This window comes from Phoenix dactylifera, chromosome 4, assembly GCF_051530095.1.
Source record: "Phoenix dactylifera cultivar Ajwa chromosome 4, Ajwa_hap1_PhDact_Kaust_v1.1, whole genome shotgun sequence".
Taxonomy (NCBI): domain Eukaryota; kingdom Viridiplantae; phylum Streptophyta; class Magnoliopsida; order Arecales; family Arecaceae; genus Phoenix; species Phoenix dactylifera.
Genome location: NC_143193.1, coordinates 50,089,076 through 50,114,040, shown reverse-complemented (window position 1 = coordinate 50,114,040; position 24,965 = coordinate 50,089,076). Strand labels below are relative to the sequence as shown.

Below are 24,965 nucleotides of genomic sequence, written 5' to 3'. Positions count from 1 at the left end.
AAGGCCGCGGCCGGACCCCTATGTTGTTCAAAACAGAAAACCGGCTACGGCCTCCGCCGGCGTCCCGACCTCTCCCCTTCTCTCTCTCTCTCTCGCTCGCTTCTTTTTCCTTCTCCGGCTCTAGCAACAGGTCTCGTTTTCGTTGTCAGAATCGTATCAGTGAGCCACCGGTACGACTCGGATTGGCCGAAACTGTCCGATTCGGGACGGTTACGCTGACCTTGGATCATGGATTTTATTGCTTTTAGGATATTTGGTATAACATCAAAAGTTGCTTTGCTTATTGGAAGTACTTCATAAAAGTCATGACTTGGTTACTATCCATTATTGATTAGACTTTTTAACCCTCTAAGAAGGCATTTTGATTAAGGTTTGGACCCTCAAAGAAATATCCCAATTTGTCATATCTAGATTTCAAGGACACTATAAAGATATTGTGTAACAACCTAGGTCCTCACCCAAAAAGGCTAGCCAGAAGATTATTAATTCGGATCCTTGGCCCTATTTAAGTACCCAAGGCCTCTCCAACACATGATGTGGGACTAAGCACATGCCTGCATAGGCCACATACTGGTTAAGCCTTGGCGTCCTTGCTAGGGGAAGGATCCAAGTTTCACAAACACTATAATCAGCTCATGGTTGAAAGTGCTGCAGTGTCCCATAGCAACATGGGGCATGGGCTGGCTCGGCTCACTACCATTGTAAAGACCCAGGGCCTCACCCAAAAAAGCTTGCCAAAAGGTTATTATTTTGTTCTTGACCTGTTTAAGTACCTAAAACCTATCCAAACCATGCCCACTTGTGGGACTAAACACACTCCCACAAGGATCCTTATATGTTGTTTATTAAATCGCTCCAGATTTCATTTCTTTTGAAAATGTATTATAGGTTGTAATCTGTATGCTCTCTCTGCATAGTGTTTAAGTACTCATTATGGACTGTTTTCCCCCATGAAAGATTTTAATATTTTTGATGTACTAGCATTTAAGATGTAACTTAACAAGAAGGACCTATAAGAATAATCTAACATGACTATCTGAGTTCCATTTCAATTGATATTAGTGTATTCAACAAACGGTTTGTCAATTTTTGGCTTTAATCATGAGATTCTTACAATTCATTACCAATTTGATACCTCCTTTTGAATATATCTGATAATGCCTATCATAGAATTCTTTGTTATAGTGTCTAGTTGTATTGATGCAGGATCAAGTTAATATGGATGAGGTTAAGCATCCAATTGAATATTTCAAGGTAATTCTCTAATCTTAGTTGGCATAAAATTTCTCTTTTTAATTCCTTTCCTTTATTTATTTAGTTGTTATGGGGGTGAGAGATAGGAGGAGAGGGATCACATGAGGCTTTTGATGGAAGTTATATTAGGCTTGATAAATAAAGTTTTTTTTTGTCATAATTACTAATACATTATTAGTTTCTGTCATTGTATGCAGTCCTGGTACCGGGCCCCATACCTGTGCCACCCTATTACTGTGTCAGTGCGCTCGGTACGGAGGGTGATTCGGCGTACCGAGTATCGATACGCCCTCCGTACCATCTATCGGTACCGAACTGGTACGATATGGTACACTCCACACCGTCTGGTTTGGTACGGTATAGCGTTCCATAATTTCTGATAAAATTGGTGAAATGTAGATATTGATATGAAGATTTTTCAATTTTTCAACTATTTCTCTAGCTACTTTTCTTTTGCCAAATTGCTTCAGGCAACTGCTTCCTGCATGATGTATATTTTTTTTATTTACACAATAGATTGTGGTATCAACATGGTATGTCGTACCGTACCGTACCGGTACCGTATCGACCCTCAGTATGCCAAAAAAATTTTGTACCATACCGTACCAATATTATGCTAGTTTGGCACCGGTACGGGGTCCGGTACCAATACGGCGAACCTTGGGTATCACAAATCTGTCCCTAGAATTAACATTTGAATAGATATATGATACACAAATAGTTAGGGTATGATCCTATCAAATTTACCCACAAGATAGGATTTTGTTATTTAAGTAGGTCCAGGACTTGCAATAGACTCAAGAATCTTAGGGAACTTCCAAAGATTTTATACAAATGCTTGCTAAGATTAATCGTAAGCAAAAGAACTGCCTATGAATCATTAGATACAATGTTATCAAATTTTCTCACTTTATGATACAATTTCACAAAATAAGTTTAACAAAGTCAATATGAGCGCTTTCCACAAGGTGCGTCACTCTTAGTATTGTTTTTGGTGATTAATGGCTTGTTGGTGAGTGTTGTCCACAAGGTCACAATTGCCATCAAAATAAATTTTCAATAAGATGTTGGTATCTAGTAAGTAATCAGCTATCTTGAAGAGTATTGTAGGCAATTCTGGATTTGATTATTTCCTGATATTTAAAATGTTGATACTAATAGTAGTTTGTGAATATTGGACAAATAGTTTTATTTTTGAGAAGAAAATACCTGATAAATACTTATGCTTTCCTAATTACTTGATGAAAGTATAAAATATCATGTGATAGTGTGATTATTGACCTTGTCGATTCAAGCCTGATCAACTTCTTATGATTAAAAATCTGAAACATTTCAGATATTGATATCCATTTTAACATTTAACAGTCTAATTAACTAAACCATTTTTGAAAACATGGAACAAGTAAAGCTGCCTTTTGCACCATATATTCATTGCTATCAATGTTAGCTGTTATCCCATTCACAAATATTAATTTCATACTTTCACCTTCTCTCTTTCTGTACTTATTTGTTTCTCACCTTCCAGACTTGGCCACAAAGAGAATGATATATCTATAATGGAATAATTACAAAATTTTGTAAATTGTTATTTGTACTATCATATGATATTTTATAAATTACAAAATTATCTTTTGTCTGCAGACATTTAATGAATTTTTCATCAGAGAGTTGAAGCCTGGTGCACGACCAATTGCATATGTGGAACGTGATGATATTGCTATTTGTGCTGCTGATAGCCGTTTAATGGCATTTACTTCAGTAGATGATAGCTTAAGGTTTTGGATTAAGGTAAAAAATCTTCCTCTTCCTTTAAATTGTTCTAGACTCTAGAGGGGCATATTCAAGATAAAGTAATTTATTTTGCTACATAATTTCAAATAGATTTTTTATGGAATTACTTTGGGAAAACAACTTTATTATCTGTCTTGATAACTCCAGAAATATTATAATTTGTTTGAAAAGAACATGGATCATCTGGATGGGAATGTTTGAAAGAAATTATGGAATAAAGGCTTACTTTATCTATTCAGATGTTGATGAAGGCTTGAAACGATTTTAAAAGAAAATAAAAGAAAGAAACAAAAATTGTTTTGAAGAGACAGACCTTGAGGAAAACCTTAGATAATGTTGCTGTTTGAACCATCAATATACCTCGAAGTCACACCTAGGGTCAAAGGAGTCACACCATTGAAGCATAAAGTTGCACCATGGTGGAGTTAGAGGAGAAAGCCCTTGATTCATCATAAGGACTAAAATCTGTATTACACATTTACACTAGATTATGCTCATATTGGTTCATAGGAGGTTCAAGTAGCCCTTTTCCCAAAGAAAGAGAAAAGCGCAGTAATAAGATAAATAAAAAGGAAAAGAATGTAGAAACTTTGAATTGCTATGGAATGTGACTCCTATTTCAGCAATGTTGGAGGGAGTTCCGGTCCTATTTTGATTTCAGAGGGAACCCAAAACCCAACCCCTACTTTCTCCTAGTATTCAAATTTCATTCAAATTCCGATTCTGATTCCTGTCACGAACCAAACACATCAGAAGATATGGTCATTCCAATTCCCATTCCAATCCATTTTGATTCTGATTCCGATTTCGGTTGCAAACCAAACGTGCCCTTAATTCTAATTGATTTTAGGACTTATACTAACTTGTAGTTTTAGTAGATTTTATGATACTAAGTCAACTTACTCTTAGACATGAATTATACTCAAAATATAACTCCAAGATTAACCATAAAATGTGTGAATAACTAATGTGAAGATTGTGAAAGGGAAAAGAAGAAAAGATAAAAATAGTCCCATATAACTCAACTATATCAAATGAAACCCAAATTTAGGGAAAGATTATACTTGCATTAGACTTATTCACAGGTTGGGTGGCTAGCTCAAGCCACTCAAGGCCGAAACCTTAAACGGGCGAGGATTGGAAAATAAGCATGTTTATTAAGTGGGCCGAGCTTGGGCGTAGGGATCAAAGCTTGGCTCGAGCCTAGCCTAAAATTTTTTGGGTGGGCTTGAACCAAGGTTTTTGGCCTGGCGAGCTAGGTCAGGCCGGCTTGGAAAATAAGCTTGTTTCTTAAACAGGCTAGGCTCGGGCTGGGAGATCAAAGCCCAGCCTAGCACTAGCTCGGCCTGAAATTTTTAAATAGTAGGTTTTTGCTTGGTCCAAGCCCAGCTTGGCCTAAAATTTTTTAATTCTAGGTTTTCTCGATGGAGCCATAGGTTTTGTTAATATATAAACTAAATGGAAGAAGATTTAAAATCTTAGAGTACCTGATACTGAATTTTGAAACTACTATTAAAAATATTTACTTGTTCATATTTATTTTTTTTCCATATTTTTTAGCATTTTTTATAAATTGAAAAATTGTTCCGGAAGCCCGAAGCTTAAGGGAGGGCTAGGCTTGGGCCTGAAAAGTAGGTCTGAGCGCCGCGCCAAGCTTGGCCCGAGCCTAAACAAATTGTGTTAATATTTGTGCAAAGACCAGCCCTAACCTAGCCCAGCCTGACCCATGAGGAGGTTTAACCTGCTTCAGTTGATTTGTAAATAATCTGAGAAATGTTGTTTCAAATATATATCAGTTAAGAGAATATTGTCACTTAAATGGTTTTGTAATTGTTGAATACTTTTTTTATAAAATTTCCAGGGTCGTAAGTTTTCTATTCAAGGTCTCTTGGGGATGGGTACCTACTCTAATGCCTTTGACAAAGGATGTCTGGTGATATTTCGACTAGCACCTCAGGTGCAAATCTGATCTTAGTTGTTTCTTGCACAATCATTATTGGACTTAATTATTAAATGTTTTTACAAATACATAAATTTTGGTCTTCTCTCTTCACATGGTTGCAGGATTACCATCGTTTTCATGTTCCAGTCTCTGGGACTATTGAAAGTTTTGTGGATATTCCAGGATGTTTGTACACAGTATGTGCAAATGATATCTGTTTCTGACCAAATATTTTTCATTTTTCCTGAGAAATTTTACTCTACTCTTTTTAAATAACCAATTGACAAATTCATGGTCCTTGATTTCTTATTTTGCTTTGCTAGGTGAATCCAATTGCCATAAATAGTAAATACTGTAATGTCTTCACCGAGAATAAACGAGTTGTATCTCTCATTTCAACTTCAGAGTTTGGAAAGGTTTGTTGTTTATGTTATGCCACATACCTGCACCACTTTATTGTTCGCGCATCCATATTACCAGATAGGCATATAACTTTAACAATGATGGTAACCCGACCACCTTCAAGCTTGTATAAGCAACAAGAAAACAGGAATTTTTCTAACAAAAACTTGTGGAATATGCCTAGTCAATCATTAGCATTTCTAATTTTTAGTGGATGCCATTATCTCGATGTCTCTGGGTTCAGTAGCATATGCCTCTTTTGATTGGTTTTGACCACTGATGTATATGGTTCCATTTCTCTACCACTCAAGCCATATAGATATGTGGTTCAAATCCATTTCTTAGCATTGAAGTTAACAAAAGAAAAAATTGTAACTTTGTAGTTCTTGTATGTATGTAAATATAATTAAAACTAACATGAGTTTTATTCTAAATATGATCTCCTTTTGCTATGCCGATATCCTCCATCAGATTATTAACAATTTTGCATCTCATCCGTTCCTAAATGTTCCTAATAGACTTTTGCTGAAATTAAATAGATTAATTACTAGTATCTAGTCAATTTTGGACATACAAAGCGTTCAATGTGAGAACCTTTGCAGGCATGTTTAGTCATACCTCGGTTGCATATTAGAGAGATCTTGGATACTTATACAGGGATAAGAAATCCTAATAATAACTTTTAGCTAGTTTTTTAGGTAAGGTCTTGGTTTTCAAAATGGCATCAGAGTAGACCTGGCCTATGACCCATGTTGACTAGGGTACACTGTAGCACAATCCCTCTGTGGCTAACCATGGGCTGGTCGTGGTATTTGTAATAGGATTTGATTAGATTTGGATCCTTAGGATGGAAAGGATGCTAGGGATTACAATGAGGGAAGTATGTGACAACCCATGTAGGCATGTGTTTGGTCCCCTATCATTTGTACACTACAGAGATCTTGGATACTTATATAAAATTAAGGAATCCAAATAATATCTTCTTGCTAGCTTTTTTTGCCTTGATTCCTTCTTAATGATACCTAATTTGCTGAAATTAAATAGATTAACTTCTAGTATCCAGTCAATTTTTAATATACAAAGCATTTGATCAACTGACCCATTTATATATGTTGATGTTTGTATCCATCTGAACACTTATTATAATTGTTACAAGTGGTTGCCTAGAGAACTGGGTGACAGACATGCCTCCAAACACCTTGGAAACCCTAGCCTAGGCTGTCATGCATTTTTTTTCCTTTTTGAGAACTAGAATGTAAGGAAGCCCAGCCAAAATCAAGGAGGGGGGGATCGAACCCAGGTTGCTACTATTTAACACCTAGTAATTTTACCAACTCAGCCAATTGCTAATCTCAACCATCATATATTCTTATGTATCCATCTGTATACACATATCTACACACATAAATATTACATATAAAATATATGAAAGGTGTTTTCTTGTAATTTCTAGTTATCAATAATAGATATATACTAATAAGAGAGTAAGATACATTAGATAATACCCAGAGGTGAACCAAAGTTCTGTTTTACCCAAGGTTCGTCGTACTAGTACCGATAGGCGTACCGGTCATCTACCGGACCGGTATGGACCGGTTTAAACCGGTATTGAATCGGCCAGCTCTTCTCCGCCAGAGCCGGAGAAGAAGAGAAGGAGAGAGCGAGCGGGTGAGAGAGGGAGGGAGGAGAGGAGAGGCCGCCCGTGGAGGGCCGCGAGGGGCGGAGCCCGCGGGGGTGCGGCTGAGGCCACTGTCGCGCCCCCTGTTTCGAAACGCGGCTGCGGCCTTGCATTCCGCCACACGTCCGCGGGCTCCCCCGCCCCCTGCGGGCTCCGCCGCCCCCCCTCAGCGTCTGCCGGCCCCTTGCGGCCCTCCGCGGATGGCAGAGGCCTCTCCTCCCTTCCTCTCTTCTCCGCTCTCTCTCTCTCTCTCTCCTTATCTTCTTTTTCTCCAGCTCCAACTGGGTTCGGCCTTGTACCGGTTTTCACGGCTCTACCATACCGGTTACAGGCCGAACCGGTCCGATACAGCCCGAACCGGCCGGTACGGGCCCGTTCGGCAAACCTTGGTTTTACCTACAAATCAGAATCATCACCTAGAAGAAATTGCATGAATCCGACCAATATCAGGTACATGAAGAAAGGTTTCAACACGTCCAAATCCAATGTTGAACTTATACTAAGTGGAAAATTCTAGGTTGCATGGGGCATCATCTGACTAGGGCACTTGGCTCATAGCTTAACACCATAATTAAGATTCTCATCTTAAATATCTAAGCTGCAAGCTTTACTTGTAATTGAGCTTTAGTTGCATATCATGTGTCATATCATGCTTTACTCTTTCATGTTACTTGTTACAGGTAGCATTTGTTGCAATCGGAGCAACGATGGTAGGAAGCATTACCTTTTTAAAAAAGGAGGGTGACTATGTTCATAAAGGAGATGAGGTGCTTTTCTGCCCCTTTAATTTAACCACTATTTTGCATTGCCCTTATCATGAACTAAGTGCTGCTAATGGGCTTCTTTTTTTTTTCACTTTGTCAGTTCGGGTATTTTTCATTTGGAGGAAGCACTGTAATATGTGTCTTTGAGAAGGTTTGTCTTGCCAAAGATCTTCATTTTCTTCAAAAATTTATGAGTACATTAAAGCCACTTTTGCAGAATTTGAGCTCCATATCCATGCAACCTATCATATTACCAATAGAAGATCTTCTAAGTCATTGTGATTGTAAAATGTAAGGAGAAATGGTAAAAGAAAGATCTTATAACAGGGCTTGACAACTAAATGTTTGGGAAAATCGGCTTCACCTGGGGAATTGTTGCCGTACAATGCCCATCAGCAAGAGCTGTTTTTGTTGTAGCTTCATGCCATAAACGTAACCAAGCATTGTCCACTTTTTTTACCTACTTAGTTCCATGCCACATGTTACTATATAAGGTTGCATCCTTTTTGGTAGCTAAAGGTTGCAGCCAAGGTTCTTAAGCCTGGAGATCTCGGTCGTCTCGGTGTGTGGCTGATACCAAGATGGACTGAGATCTCGTCTTATCTTGCCTAAGATGGAAACTCGCACCAAGAAAGGGAAGGGTCAATATATTCTGGAGTCTCATTAGAAACTGAGATGATGAAATCTTGGAAGATAGTAAATTGCCAATATATTACTTTTATTAGATTTTGATTTGAATATATAGTGACTAAAAAATTAGTTTAATATGGTGAATGACTGATCTTGGCTGTATTTGGATATCATTATCAGCTGATAATTTAGGATATGTCGGTTTACATCGGCCAAAATAATATGGGCTGAGATATCAGTTATTTCATATAGGTAAGTACCCCCCATACTAGTACAAACAAATATCCAGGTGAGATGCAAGCCTTGGTAGTTGGTAGTATCCTTACTCCAAGCAATTAGTGTAAGACATGCAGGCTTCCTTACATCTCATTTGATCAAATCATTGTTACCCATAATCTTCCCCTTGAAATATCATACACCTTTCTAATGGTTCCCACCCACTCTACTAACAAAGTCTTGCTATCGGAAGCTGTCAAAAGAAACCTTTGTTTAATCAGAGTTATTATTTTTTTTTGTCAATATAAAATCCATATTTACATCAATAGTTCCTTTCATTGCATTGCATTGTCGCAGTTCAGATCATGATGCATTCCAGGCTCTGATTTGCTTCCTTGATCTCCTACTAGATTTTGCTCTTCCAGCTGTCCTTGTTGCATGTCTACTGACTCAATGTTGTCTTCTATCACATAATATTGTATTGATTCAATTTCTAATCTTTATCTTGTGTGCTTCTTGACAATTATTTCTTCTGGATACTCATCTTGCATACTTACTAAGATTTTGTACAATCCTATAAAAGTATCCCTTAAATAACACTAGTATGTGGTGATTGTCCAAAAAAAAAGCCCCTAATTTTATTCATCCAGTTTACTTTCACTAAATATGCAATCTTTTGTCTTCCCAATTTAGGCTTACACTTTCTTTCTCAGCAATACATATTGTTTTAGATCAGTTGAATCCTTGTTTAGATTGATTCTCATCTACCCAATGTTACATTTATTGCCTAGGCATATAGTCATTTTTTTTCTAGTAAGCCACCATCTCTCATTGTGATCCCTGTTCGTTGGCCTCCAACAACTCATTATGCAGCTCCCAACATTGGACATTTCTTTTTTTCTTATTGCCATGCCAGTACTACCCAATTGATAGTTTGCAATTTTCTTTCTTTTTTTTATCTGGACTACACCTAATAGTGTAGTCAATGTAATTTTCTTTTTCGTTTATTGGCTTTACATCTATGATATTCCTTGGCCCTAACACCTGATCTTTTTAAACCCTTCCACTATTCACCGATTCTTGTTATCTTAATGCATGTATGTCCTAAGTTTTTCTTTCCATGTGAAATATTTATTTAGTGGAGACCTTATTTTAATATTTTGGAAAGTCATCATTTATTCTTAATTTAACTACTATCTTTTTTTTGCCAAAACCAAATAAATATTATTCTTTATGAATCTAATGTAATATATACCTGTAGTCTCACGACCAACCCTATAGAAAGCTGGTACATCCTTAACGAACTTCTAATGGATTCCCCTGAGCTCCATCTATAAATATGACTGCTCTAAGAAACCACCAGATAAGCTGGGGGGGGGGGGGTGCGATGCCTGATCTACAAAATTTTTCTCTCTCTTAAATCTCTCTTATTTTTCTAAGATCTCTGCTTGACTTAAGTATCAAATAAATATGACTGCTCTAAGGAACCACCAGATAAGCTGGGGGGGGGGGGGGGGGCCATGCCTGATCTACAAAATTTTTCTCTCTCTTAAATCTCTCTTATTTTTCTAAGATCTCTGCTTGACTTAAGTATCAAAGGGTCCCACGTCGGACATTGTCTAGCACGCAGACTTTCTTCCAGTTTCAGGTCGGACCCAGTGCTGAACGGCCTTTCTTCATTATCTCGCAGATCTGCATCGTGTTTACACCGACCTTCCCAACTTGGACCATGGAATTTCCAATCTCTCCACCCACCTTTTCATCTCTTCACTTAAATCAGCTCAAATTTCAATGGGCAATAGGACCCACCATTTGTTTTATCATCTTTCTCATCCTTTTTTCTAACCAAACATGGTAATCTGACATGGGATTTATTTTTCCTTGCCAGATTACCCCCAACCAACCCTAAAAGTCAATAAACCTTAAATTTGTCTGCCAGTTAAGTCACAGTTCTGCCGCCATTTGTCCTTTCTTCATTGAAGAGAACTCTTATGGCAATGTAGTTCTCTCAATTCTTAGTAGAACCCATCTACAGTATTAGGTTAAGGCTTTGAGTACTGACACATACCAGCCAGTATTTGTGTGTAGTCCAACCTGATACATTACCAGTACAAGCTCAGTACATCCCCGTAGCGGCACATGGCATAGGTGTACCATACCAATATACCATGCCCATAAGGTACCAACATGGCCCCACACTAGCACTTGGAACCTTGATCTAGACTTCAAACTTGATCAAAGTTCAGAATCTGTTCATGGTCAAAGATTGTTAGACGACAAATCACAGTGGCGAGTTTATATCTCTTCCTGGATTGTTTTTGGACTAGAAAAGGTAATCAGGTAAGGCAAGAAACATCAGCTCAAGTGTATTGCCCTTGCTGAAACATCATACCTTTGAATCTGCTTGAAGTACTAGACCTTAATGTTTCCCTAGCATGTTCTACTCATAAACAAAGTAGCACTGCTGCTACTTCATGTTTAGCTTTAATATTTAAAATACTTTTTTGAACAAAATTGTGGGGATAGCACCACATATTTAATTTAAGGAATGAAATGGAGATCTCAAGCGAAGAATCTGAGAAGCAATTGAGGGCCTAATGAAGCCCCAAGCACCTCTAGAATCATAATTCAATCTGTGATAAAGAATATAGTTCTCAATTAATAGTGGCACATGCTTATTAAACAAAAGATGATGTACTTTTTGATGCTATTAAATGTTGTTTGTGTCAAACTCATGGCCCCTGTGCACTTTTTGCAGGATGCAATACAGATAGATGAAGATCTTCTAGCCAACAGTGAAAGATCACTCGAAACTCTAGTTTCTGTGGGCATGACTTTGGGTGTCTCCAGAAGGAAACAAGCCACAGAAGAAATGCCGAGGTTGGAGAACTGCACATTAGGAGCATAATGGAGGGTAGTGCCTCTAGGATGAAAAATACAGAATGACTTTTAAGGAACATCAAAGAATGGAGAAATGTAGTTCTTGTGTACACATCTTAAGCAATTTCCTTTTGTATGTACTGTATTGTGTGCTCTAAAACTAGAAGACGGTTCACAGTTCAGATTCTGTTCAGATTATCTTATGACTGTTGCTTATGTTCACTAACGAGTTCCATGTTATGTAAGCTAATGATTGAAAAGAATATGATGATTTTGTCAGTTTTTTTTAAATTCCTTGATGGAGTGCAGAAAAGGAAGTGGACTTGGTACTGACTAAGCTATGGTGCAATTGATGTCTTTTATTTTCCTTACTTTTGGTGCAAAGATGCAACAAATTTTTATTCCTTTCAGTTGATTCTTGCAGTGGATAAGCTTAGTACCTACTGCAGTAGATAACGGGATATTATCTCTGAAGACATCACATGATATGCATGCTGGGAGAACTAGGTATTTAATTAGAGGATCACCTTTGCATGATCCCTGGATCCTCTATAGATTAATATTCGTTACATCAGAATGCTAAATGACGCTCCCATTGTGCACAAATTGAATTACACAATAGTTGGTTGAATGCAGATTTTCAGTGTTAGAATTTTGGGCACTGGAACCATGGTGATCTCATAGTTCCTGACTGTAATTGTTATGCCTGCATCTCGATTTCTGCATCATCTAAGGAGAGACCTATGAGACGCCCTCTAGCCACTAGGTCTCTATGGGGCTTGCCATCTAGTATTTGTCATGGAACGGCTAAAGGATTTGTTGCTCACGTTTTTTTTTTTTCTTTTTTGACCACATGTATTTTATTATTATTATTTTTTAATCGAGACCAGATGTATTTTATCTTATACGCCGCCCTACCCCACCTAGACTGAAGCCTGGCCCCAAGGCAGACCGGGGTGCTACTCAAACCACACCTCTTACCTTACCTAGTTTATCCTCTGTCGAGTGATCAATAAAGATTAATTAGCCTATCCATTTGGAATTTGAACCATAAAGCTCTCTTCATCAACGTACAGGACCGTTAATTGCCCTTGCATCACGAGACAGCATACCCTGCCAGCTAAGTTGATTAACGGCATTCGAATCATTTAGCATCTAGTTCGGTGGGATACCGTGTCAAAATTCTAAAACTTTCAGCACGTCCACATTGTGCTGGTACCTTTCACCGTGTTACTTACGACTAGAGTGCAAGAAACTTTCGCAAAATTGACCTGTTCACTGGAAGATCTTCCAGAACTCAAATTCTCATTTTTCTGTTGTCATTTAAAAGAATCACCTAACCTATGATTTCGAACATCTTAGACAAAATAGAGCACATGCTTGTCCACAAACCCTTGGAAGAGGACAGAGGTTACAAAAAGATCCATATAAAATGCATCACTCTGCATTTCCCCAAAATGGTGGAGAGCGCACAACGGGCGCTGCCAGGCAAGGCTTCCATTCTTCCCGTCGTACAGACTCCAGTTTCCCGTGTTTCCCACTTGTAAAGTAGTATTGGCAAGAACCAGGCATAATACACATTGTTTACAAACAACAGTTAGATGATAGACAATAAAAGGTACAAGGATTTGTATGACGTTACTATATATGCCTCTTGAGAACTTGGTACAGAAAGAGGCATCTTGAAGAAGTTAAGGACTTGCAAGGTGGCTGCTGCCGTGGTTGCGATAGTCTGATGGTAACATTCCCTCCTGTACTCGGGATAATTTCTGCTGCCCGAATAACATGCTCTAGTTGGGTTAACAGCCCCTATCTTACTTTTATGGCGAGGACTTCCAATCAAACTGAAGATTATTGAAGTTGTTGGCTGCTCCAAGACCACCCAACAGCCGGTTTCCCATATTCTGCTGCTGCTGATGGCTCATGGTTGCTGGATCCCGAGAGATATGATTCATTCCAATCCTCCCATTCATGGTCATAGCATTATTGGACATTGCTGCTCTTATCCCACTAGCTGTTGCTGATGGACCAAGCCCACCCATGCCACCAAACCCGATACCACCGATGGACAAACTGTTAGATATAGCATTCCCAACTATACAATTCCCACCACTCAAAACTGGGTTCATTCCATTGATGCCCTTCATATCATTCCCTGAGGTACTCATACCATTTAGCTGCGAGGACATCAACATCTCTTGTAAAATTTGCTGCACAGAACTCTGTGATTCATTTGGATCAACTTCATGAGGCTGTGCCGTCACCTGTTGCATTGCAGACACATTCGCGGCTGAACTCGTGGAGCTTAGGTGGGTCATGTTATGAGAAGTTGCAGGGTTGGTATTAGATGTGGACAGCGTTGGGGAAGGGAAGGGGGAAGATGGATTGGGTTGAGGAAGTGAATTTGACGAGCTGGCAGATGGAATCTGAACAGTGCTCCCAACACTGTAGGCGTTGTTTACAGTGCTCATCTGGTTTTCTTGCCTGGAATTCATTGAATTTTGATGCAGGAGCCCCACAATTGTAGTTGCAGACGTGGATGTAGATGATGCAGCATTGAGGCAGTTATTTGCATTAACACCACCATTGCTAGCAGAAGCAAGTTGCACTCTAGCGGCATGAGCAGCGCTCTGATCATCGTGGTTCAAATTTTGGGTAATGGACTGCTGCTCCTCAGGTTGTTGGGCTTGCTGAGCTTGAAGTCCCGACGACAGAGACTTCCTTCGAGGAAAGTTGATCAAACTATCTGAACCAAAGCAAGGACAGAATGATATGTTCAACAAGAGGGTAATTAAATGCATTCAGGATTGTATGGAAAGACTAATTTTGATAAAAACAAAATTAATTTTGGCAAAGTGTAGCTATATTCCAGAATGCATGGCATTGCAAAATGATAGTAACATGGCTATGCCCTATACACTTTTACATCCACATCTCTCAAAGTCCTACGATTCCATGGACATGGTGGTAAATCTGCAGCTCTTAGGGAATAATGTAATCCACATGATCCAAAGCTACATGCGATTACCAGTCTACAATTAATATACAAACTTATTAACTAACCTAAATGTGCATGGATCAGATTCCAATCAATTAATTAATTTCACACTAATAAATATTCTGAAAATAATATTGGAAGTAAATCAACATCAGCCATATATGAAAAGGTGCAATGTTGCTGAGGAGCTATAACATAGAGATGGAGAACAGAGAGATCTTACCCATAGGTCCAGTCCCTGTTTCTCTGCTATAGTCAATCAGATCCTTCATACTATTTACCACCTCTGATATCTGCAATTTTAGATTATTGCAACCAGAAGATTGTAATCAGTTATGGATCAAGGAACAGTGTGGTGAAGTCTTTATCACTTATGTTGCTTTACATAATGTAAAAACTAGGTATAGGAAACAAGCAGAGCATATTTACATATTTTATGATTAAAATATTTACATAAAAAATTTTACATAATGCAAAAAACTTATGTAGTAGTAGAAAATCATACTTGTATTTCATGATTAAAACATGAATAAAGTCAAAAATATTGCTCTTCCCACTGATTCAAATAATAGCAGTAAGAGAGCAGCTACCTGAAGGCAGCGAACATATCTTTTGGTATATCCTAAATCATTCACCAATGGCACTTCCAAAGCTTTAGCTAACTGACGAGCAGATGCCACAAACCTATAATGACATGCATCTTAATTAGAATCCATTTAAAGATCATCAGTGGGAGAAAATCAATCAACACGAACTCAGTGCATGATACATGTTTAATGAAAGTAATTCTGCATTAAGTAGCCACATGCAAAATTTTTAAAGGCTCAAGGAACACCAAGGTAACAAGGTCTAAATGGAACCTGACTCTGTGTGTCTGTGTGTATGCACATTTATATTGTCGACCTGTGTGTTGCATATTTACATGTCTTATGCACCTATGTCCAAGTGCCATATCAATGTCTGTCTACAGGTGTCAGGTGTCAGGTGTCAGGTGCAGGTACTTTGGGCAAAATCGAAGGCTCTGGGTAACATGGTATGTATGGCAATAAAAATAACAGGGACACCGCAGACAGGAAAACATATTTAAACACCTAAATGATTTTGGCCATACACACATATGACACAGAAACACACAATCACCATAGCAAACTAAACTTGCAATCATGCAGGGGTCACGTACACAACACAAATAGTCACAACTGTGCCTTTTTTGCACCTTGGTGCCTCAGGGAGGAGCACATAAAGCCTGCTTTTTGAGCGCCTTGATGAAATCATTGTTGCCTTGACACAGGCAACACAGAATAAGGTTGTGCCTAGGTCGCTTTGCATCTCAACGCACCTTTAACAACGGTCACTGAACATAAACAGTGAGGGGAAAAAGCAGAACAAGTTCTGGAGGAAGGCCATATCGAAAAGATGCATGGGAAGATCACATTAACCAAGTCAATAGTGCTTTTAATATGAAATTATCTAGCATGTGTCAATTTGAAGGCAACGAAATTTATTTGTTCAAAATAATGGCATGCCATGGACCAGTCATCTTGTATGAGTTGTGCAATATTGTCAGAAAATGGAAGTAATCTTACCTATTTGATTGGAAGTGACAATATGATTTTTTTTCTTCATTTATGCAACCATATACAATGGACAAAAGATCACATGTCTAGCAGCAGATTCATTCCCAATAACTTATTCATCTCAGCGCAATGCATAAACAAACCATTATCTGAAAATTTATTTAGAATGCGCACGTGCATACTTCTATCTCAATATATAGATCCAAAAACAGATAGTTCGACAAATTTTAATTTACAGTCCATATTTTCTTTCATAATTTTATATTCATATACACAGGCTGAAACTAGAAGAGTGCTCTGGCAGAAAACAAAAATGGGTTTTATTAATAAATGCATCAAAGTTTGGTTAAATTAGCAATACTAAAATTTGCAGCATCCATATTCATAAATCATAACAAGTTTACATCTGTTCTAATTTTAAACCTAACTCCTGCATACATGCATCATTCATGACACTCCAGATTGACACAATGCCTGTCCCTAGACCACCATGAATACTCCCCATCTTAAAATGAATGTATCCTATTTAGTTTACTTATAGTCCCTGAAACTGTGCATTTATAAAATCACACGAACAATAAAAAAATCTTTAAATAAAATGGGCCACACTATCTCTCACATGCAAAAATAATTATCAAAAAAAAGAAAAGAAATCAAAGGCTATGAAAATAGATTATATCGATAAATGTTGTCCCTACTTCCCAACATCAATACCTGCTGAGGTTAGAAAGGTGCCTTAGCATATAAAAAGCAAAGAAGGTTTTATCATCAATTGCTTGCCTAGATAACAAGGGTCACTTCAACTGCGTGTATGCTTCTGTTAATGATAAACTAGCTTACTCATCCATGTGCACCACATGTTCAAATTAATTGCACTAGTTTTTGATGCATGCCATGCACATGAAAAACATCCGCATCCCAATTTCAATTATTTGCTCCACTCAGATACTTGGCTTTCCTTGTTTCCTCCATTACTTTCCATGCATGCCTTCTGTCTTACATGCAATTATGAGATGGTTGAACATCCAACAAAGTTTGGCAGTCGGGTCACTTGGAGTTCTCTTGATTTATAGAAGATAGTAGCAGATTAGCTGGTGCAGTTTAATGATACTCATAAAAATGAAAACAATAAATATCAAAATAGAAATGCAATTATTAGATGAAGCAATTTTTTTGAAATCCAATCCACAATTTCATTACTTGATATAGCCTTCACCCCGAAATATAGGTGACAAAAAATCTACAAAATTGCTGAAAATATTAACAGTGGCAGGACAGGGAAGTCTTCTTAATTGTAGTACAACATGCTGGAGCCCTGACATAAGTAACACTCCAAAAGATAATTAAGAAATTGCTGAAACTTAAATAACAGCCAGCTGTTAATATCATAAAAGTGGGCTAAAACAGTATGAAGAATTTAATGCATGAATAATGACAAAAGGATAAAAAACCTAATCACAAAACTGGTTCAGCGCCAACTGCCAAGGTAGTCTAATTGCCAATGCAAAGCCAGGTGGCAGAACTAGACAGCCACCTAGGGATGGAAGCTCTCTCCAAGCCTTAATTATGCACGCTTTTGATGATATACATGAATAAGTATGTGCACATATTACATATGCACTCTTTTATCATCATATATGACATCACAAAACCTCTTTTTCATACTTAAAAAGTCGAAAGATCAAATTCCATGAGAAAAAGGAAAGCAGCAGCATTGCTGCCATGTAATAACCAGCAAGCTGTAAGGTCATAGACAAGCACTAACACCCAGCAAGGACTGAAAGAAGAAAGAAGATGAGGAGAGGCAAGGCAGACAAGTAGCAGCAAACAGACTGCAGGGCCGCAGCAAACATCCATCAAGGAGGAGGAGGGTGAGGCAAGAAGAATAGAGGCTAGAAAGAAGGATGGAAGGGAAAAACAGAAAAAAAAACATGGAAATACATCCAGATGAAGAAGCAATACTGGAAGAAAAGGAAGCACAATCAAAGGAAGGACGAGAAGAAGATGAAGACTGGTTTAAAGAAGAAAGTATGAAACAGAGAAAGGAAGAACAAAGTGGAAAACAGACACATGCTCAACACCAGTGTTAGCAGTAATTGTCAGCACCACCACCTAGGCTATCATGGTCGCTTGACCCAACAATAATCATTTGTCAGCCTATCAGCTGCTGCTGGATTGGTGCTAGTCTCAGCTACCTTCCCAAATTAACTATATGGGGTTCAAATAAAGAAAGAAAAGGGAAATAGAACCCTTAAAAGTAGGGCTTACACGGGGTTGGTCCTACGTGGCCTTGACAATTTGGTGCCTAAGCAGCCGCCTGGGCACCTAGGCAACTGCCTCTAGAAGACTAGAACAATATTCAATGCAGAACAAAGATCCCAGCCATGTACATTGTCACCCTTAACTTATCTGCAGTTAAAAATAAATGAACCAATTGAAGCTACAATGCTTTCCCCAAGCCTCAAAAGCTTTCCTGGATAGTTAAAGTTGCTAAACATTTCATACTAATAAAAATGGCAAAGCTCTGTAAATACAAATTCACGCGCACACAAACACACAAGGACGTACACAAGGCCAGTACACACGCATGTAAAAAGAACTGCAATAAGTGTCAAAACAGGTCAGAATTTATAAGCGGTTCCTCATTGGTTTCAATGATTTCAGATCCATGATCAGATGTTCAGTAGCTCTATTATAAATTTATACCAATATTCTCCCAAGCATCTCTTTTCTTAAACTTAAGCAATATTATAGGGTGGAGTTATTAATTTAACAACTAGAATGTTTATATTTGCAATGTTTTTTCTTGAATAAGTCTAAGTAGCCTAGACCCAAATTACCATACATTTGATGGTGTGATCTAAAACCGAAAATTTGGTTTATACAATCAGCATGAAAAATGCAAAAATAAGGTGGAGAGGTTAACGTATGTGAAATTTCCACTAAAACATAATACTGGGTATACATTTTTATAAATAAATTATTAATGGATAACTTATCAAGTATATTTTATTATGATCAGCTCATATTCAGGATTAAAGTTGATTGCTTTCTAAGAGTCATGTTATTAGATAACCAGAAACTGTTTATAGCCCTGACTGCAAATGCACATCTCTCTTAACAATGGTCAAGTGATCCTTTTTCATTTAATGTGTGTTCAAGAATAGTCAAAGTAGTAAAATTCATTTGGCAGTAGATATGAAGCAATAAATATTAAATATTAAATACTAAATGGATGGGTGAATTTGACATGAAACAAAAGCAATGGACTTACGAATTACAACTGTTTTGCAAATCCTGGGTAGATAAGCCTGATGATGTATTTTGAACAGCAGCCTGATATTTCTGTACCACAGCACCAAGTTGACCTACCTGCATAGCAAAAACATAAACCATCCATGAACCAGAGCTACAAGAGCATGTTCACAAGTAAGAACTAAAAATAGGGCAGGAGATTGCAAACTGATATCCAGAATAAAAGATTACTTGGTACCTGAGGTATTATCAGTCTTCGAGGAATAAGCTCCTCATGATGCCTCGCACAGAACTCCCAAGAAGCAATCTAGGAGATGAGCATTGAAAAAAAGGTAAATTGACTGAATAGAATCACAGTATAGAGCTAAGAAAGAAAGCATCTAGCATGCAACAGAACATTTATTTCGATGTTTCACCTTTAGATCTGGATTGAAGACAATCCTTAGTTGACCATCACGTATCACACGTAATTGCTCAAAGACACTCTCCTGGATTGCCTTAGCATAATCCAGCACAATCTGACCTGACGCATTCTGATACTCACGAGGCATATCAACATATAGAAGTTCCTCCAAAGTACCGCTAGCATATTTGATTTGGCATAGCCTTGGCAAAACTTCAACAGTAGTTTCTGGAAAGCAAATATTGTGAAGAACTAAAACACAGTCATTCCAAGATGGAGTTCCAGGGACAAAAACAACTATTCTAATCAATACATTTGTCATTATAGCAAAACAAGGATACAGATACACGTATACATACATACATATACATATACATATATATGTATATATATACACACACACACACACACATATACATATACATATACATACATATACATATACATATACATATACATATACACACATACACATACATATATATATGTATATATATCTATGTGTGTGTGTGTGTACATATATGTATATGTTTGTGAGTATGTATACGCACATGGATGTCTTTATATGTTTTTATATATGCATTATATGTACGTATGTCATGTATATATACATATATACATAAATACCTATAGGCATATACACATGTATATATACGTATGTGTATAGTAATGTATACTTATGTCCATAGTATGCCGTACCAATTCGGTACTAGTACCCGATACGGATGATATACCGACACTCAGTACGCCAAAAAAATGGCATACTGTACCCGTACCGACACTATGCTAGTGTGGCACCGGTATGGAATCCAGTACCGAAATGGCAAACCTTGCTTATGTCTATACATAGACGCATGCATATCCATATACATACGTTCAGGGTATTTCCGCTTCTACTCTCCTCCTTTGGACTCCTCAATGATATCATAAAATTTGTAGAAGGAAAACAAAATAAAACTCTTTAAAGTGCATGAAATGACCTATCCAACCCATTGTACATACAAATTACATCCAAATGGCAAGACCTTGGCTTGTTGCCAGACAGTGTCCTCACCTTATCTAAGGTTGCCTGTACACTTATTAGCCATGGAGAGAAGGAAAAGAAATTGGTTCAAGATTTTCTTTTTGACATAAAAAGCTATTTCTTGATTCACTCCCTACCTTTCTCTTTTAGAAACAAGAAAATAAAAATAAAATGAGAGCATATGCCTATAATTTACAGCAGTTAGAGTTATTAACACATAATGCCCATCATTAATTATTACCTACTCTTAGTGATGTGCACTGCACATGCTTATTGATATTCCACTAGAAATGACAGACAAGAATGCAGCAAAGCTTCTGATAGCCCATGCTTCTTGTATATAGACACCCATCATTTCACTAAATGTAATTTTTAAACTCTTATAGATAATTCTCTAAGATAATATTCAAAGAGGAAAAGTAGAAATGGATCTATAAAATCATATCAAAAAGAAAAAAAGCAAAACTGATGAGCAAACATTTTTTTCTGATTGATGAGATCATGGAGAGAATCTCAGGTGCAATGGCAATACCTATCCTCTCTCTAAGCACAGATCTTCTATTTTCCGCTAATATTTAACAACAAAATCCAAACCTGCTTTTCACTCCCACCTCTCTCCTCTCTATCAAGCCCCTCCCCAGCATCTCTCTCTAAATCTCTCCTCATCTTTCTGCCCTCTATAATTAAATCCCAATTGTTTGAGAAGCTCAGGAACCCAAACCCCTTTATCACCACCATGGTGCCACCATAACCACCATGACCCACACCTACATCTTCCACAACTTGGTCTACTTGCTCACCAAAGCCATCCCATCAAATCCTCCAACAAGTTCCTTTCACCACAATAGTGAAGCAGCAGACCAACAGATATGAGAGTAGAGAATAAAGGTGAAGCCAGCATTGGACTCCAAAAAGGACTACATGATACAATGCCAAGCAAGGTTTGCCGTATCAGTCAGTACTGGTGTGAACCAACCGTACCATGCAGAATTGGTATGCTTATGGGTGGCATACTGATACTCGGTATGCTGATTCGGCTTCCATACCGGGCATACCGATATTATAATAAGATGGTTCCAATACGAGATTCAATACCGAGGCGACAAACTTTTAAGCCAAGCATCCCTCTCCCCAAAAGACGAAAAAATAAACCATATGCGCATGCACGAAAAAAGCAAAAGAAAGGAAGTATTAACGTGCATGGATAGCTGTCTAGGAAATAAATGGAAGTATTGAGTTTGCTTTTGAAGCTGGGAAAAATGAAAGGCCACTGGAGTGGGGACATGCAAGGAATTAAATGAGTTGCTTACCCATTTTTGAGCCCAAGAAGAATTGCTCTTTTATAGAGTAGCAAAAGATATACACCGCAAAAAGAAATGCAATCTACAAATAATGATAATTACGATAAATGGTAATTCTTTATTAGGAGAGTACATACCAAAACCACGCCCAGGCTTACGGTTGCATATTTCACAATGCCACACATCCTGTAAAATTGCAGATAAAATTCAAGAGCATGTAAATGAAAATCTGTGTTGATTGCAATCAAACTGAGCTGGAATACTACATACATGTCGATGACATTATCAACACCAACTACAATCTCCAGTAAATGGACAGCGAAAAAGTGGAACCACCCAACATAACATACAAACCAAGTGCCATGTAATAACAAGGTTACATTGATCACTAAACATACCTGAGGGAAAACACCAGTAGTTTGACGACTACTTCCATAAAGAGAAACACACCACCTCTTCTTTGCATTGGGAGCAAAATACTCCGCAGCAAATTTTCTCCAAAACTCAATATTGTTATCCTGCGCTTAGCATAGGGAATCAAGAGGCTTGTTAATAAAAGGAACATCCCAACTTAACTACATCCTGATATAATGAGATCTGAATCAAGAGTAACAGAAGATCACCTCTGGCCTATGTTGCTGGTGATACATATAATGAGTCAATCGCCGAGCACACATTCCGGGCTCATACATAGCCTGTTTCACTTGGGGTCTTACAGGAAGACCTTGTTGATGAAGCTGCTGTTGCAGCTGGCTCCTTTGCTGAGGTAGGTTCTTGAGTAACTGCTGCTGCTGCTGCTGCTGATGCTGCTGCTGATGCTGATGCTGCTGAAGTTGCAACATCCGCTGCTGCTGCAATAGACTCATCTGTGCAGCTGCAGCCTGGGAAGACTGCCTCAATTGCAAATATTGCTGCTGCTGCTGCTGCTGATGCTGCTGTTGCTGCTGGTGGTGGTGGTGCAGAAACACTGATGCATCTGAATGTTGGGATTCCATCTTAACAGGCCCCAAGTTTCTCGAAGGCAGCAGCTGTTGTGGCTCCATTTTCACTGCACCGATGCTGCGCATTGTTTGTAACTGCTGTGTTGGACCATTCTGATCTGCCGAACCCATCTGTGGCTCCAACTTAACAGGTCCCACGTTGCCTACATTACCCAATCCTCCTCGAAGTTGTTGTTGCTGCTGCTGGTTGTGAGGAACAGAGAACTGCTGCTGAAAGTTCTGCACTGCCTCAAGCTGCTGAGGCTGTGGGTGGTCCGATCCAGGCTGGTTTCCAGTAGGATTCTGGAGGTGCTGCCCCTGTGTTGGGCCGGATGAAGAGTTGAAGGAGAGCGGATCATGCACCGCAGAGCCCAACATTTCAACAGCACCTCCAAGACCACCTCGCTGTTGGAGATTTGCTAGAGGTGTACCAAGCCCACCACCAGACCCAGGCCCTCCGTTTCCAAACGAGCGGTTAAGGAGGGAGGAGACATTGGAGATATTTCCCAGCAAACTGTTATTGTTGAGCTGAGTGCGAGGTGAGACCAGGGACGAGAATGGCGACTGAGGTGGGAGAGCACCAGCCTGGGGTACTCCAAGTAAGCCGGAATTCGACCGGAGGAGGGAAGGGGAGACAGATTGAGCCCCACCAATGGGAGTCGGAGGCCCCGAAGGAACCATCTTTCGAGAGGAGCAAAGGGAATGGAAAGCTTACAGACCAGAAGAAGATCAGATTTCTAGTTAAAGCAACATACTTTCCAAGATCTGGAACCCCAGATCCATGGTTCCATACTAGTTTGGCTCGCCACTGGAAAGATGGAATCTTTATGTTCAAAAATACAGGAACACAAGGAACTTCGAGTGATGGAAACAAAATCCAAGCAAGCGGCTCTGCTTCCCAGCATCCTATTCAATCTCTTCGCTCAATTTCCCCACAAAAAGTCAGTATCTTGATCTCAGATATCTCAACCCAAGTCCCTACTCCCCGCGTTTAGCAAGATTATCCAACAAAAACCTACAGAAAGCAAGAAAAAAATCGGATCTTTTTCCGGAAACAGAAAGCAAACAAGCAGGACAGCTCAAAATCCGATCTCCCCACCCCCCCTAAACCCCAAAACAACTGCTTTCCTCTCCCCTCACAGCCATCTTTTCCACTTTGCGCGCTGAAATCTGAAGTAAAATCCCTCCACCGATTCGGACCCCAGAAGCATCACTCAAATGGAGGAAAAAACCCAACTAAATATAGATAAAAATCCTCCCCGAGTCCAACACCACCACCAGCTCACCCCGATCTTGCAAAATCCGACAGAACTCCAAGTAATCTAAATGCATGAAGATTCACAAATAACGGGACTAAAGCAAAACAACAACAAAAAAAAGTCCCACAAAATCTAAAAAGAAACAACCCTTGAACTCACCAGAGATCCTCAACGCCTGTTCTTTGTTAGATTATTCTAGTGCTTGCGAATTCTAGGGTTAGGGTTTCTTCGTCTTTGTTGATTATAGCTCGATTTCGTCTCCGAGCGACTGCCGTTTCTTCCTCCCTTCCAACTCCAGGCTTATTTTTTCCTTCTTTAAATTTATATATAAATAATTATTCTTCTCTGGCTTCCTTTCTTCACTCTCCAGAAGAGAGAGAAGGGGAGATGAGAGAGAGTGAGAGAGCCCTCCGTCCTTGCGGACATCAAAATTCCATTAGATTTGATTAAACTCTCTCTCTCCCTCTCATTCCTCCTCTGCTTACGCCCCACCCCGCACCCCCCCGCTCCTAGTCTATTTTCTTCGTAGATATTTAATATACCCGCAATCATGTCACCATCCATCATGCATGGTCATGCATGACACCATCCAACCATCCATCTACATGCCC

The 24,965-nt window shown here is 38.8% G+C and overlaps 2 protein-coding genes across 8 annotated transcripts in view; one reads left to right on the top strand and one right to left on the bottom strand.

Annotated features, from left to right (window-relative positions):
* Positions 1 to 11,894, top strand: part of LOC103720515 (phosphatidylserine decarboxylase proenzyme 2-like) — a 36,965-nt gene extending 25,071 nt beyond the window's left edge. Inside the window, exons 14-21 of one of the 4 annotated variants that reach the window (XM_008810250.5) lie at positions 1,207 to 1,254; positions 2,896 to 3,042; positions 4,907 to 5,002; positions 5,110 to 5,184; positions 5,311 to 5,403; positions 7,748 to 7,834; positions 7,932 to 7,982; positions 11,436 to 11,894. In XM_008810250.5, coding sequence (XP_008808472.3) covers positions 1,207 to 1,254; positions 2,896 to 3,042; positions 4,907 to 5,002; positions 5,110 to 5,184; positions 5,311 to 5,403; positions 7,748 to 7,834; positions 7,932 to 7,982; positions 11,436 to 11,585 — 747 coding nt within the window. In that variant the 3' untranslated portion in view covers positions 11,586 to 11,894. The remainder of the gene's footprint in view (positions 1 to 1,206; positions 1,255 to 2,895; positions 3,043 to 4,906; positions 5,003 to 5,109; positions 5,185 to 5,310; positions 5,404 to 7,747; positions 7,835 to 7,931; positions 7,983 to 11,435) is intronic. The other 3 variants (XM_026809780.4, XM_008810253.5, XM_088720397.2) reach the window with 3 other exon arrangements.
* Positions 11,895 to 12,915: 1,021 nt separating this feature from the next.
* LOC103720514 (transcriptional corepressor SEUSS-like) lies at positions 12,916 to 24,865 on the bottom strand. 4 transcript variants are annotated; one of them, XM_026809776.4, is made up of 10 exons: positions 24,514 to 24,865; positions 22,739 to 24,110; positions 22,514 to 22,633; positions 22,253 to 22,301; positions 19,804 to 20,042; positions 19,626 to 19,694; positions 19,407 to 19,504; positions 15,146 to 15,239; positions 14,779 to 14,848; positions 12,916 to 14,303 (listed from the first exon to the last, which is right to left on the bottom strand). In XM_026809776.4, exons 2-10 carry the CDS (start codon positions 23,774 to 23,776, stop codon positions 13,378 to 13,380), a joined length of 2,703 nt encoding a protein of 900 aa, XP_026665577.3. In that variant the 5' UTR covers positions 23,777 to 24,110; positions 24,514 to 24,865; the 3' UTR covers positions 12,916 to 13,377. The 4 variants fall into 4 exon arrangements, with proteins under 4 accessions (XP_026665577.3, XP_088576520.1, XP_026665578.3 ...); XM_088720394.2 differs by having other exon boundaries at positions 19,804 to 20,018; XM_026809777.4 differs by having other exon boundaries at positions 22,739 to 24,417; positions 24,514 to 24,861.
* Between the last annotated feature and the right edge of the window lie 100 nt (positions 24,866 to 24,965).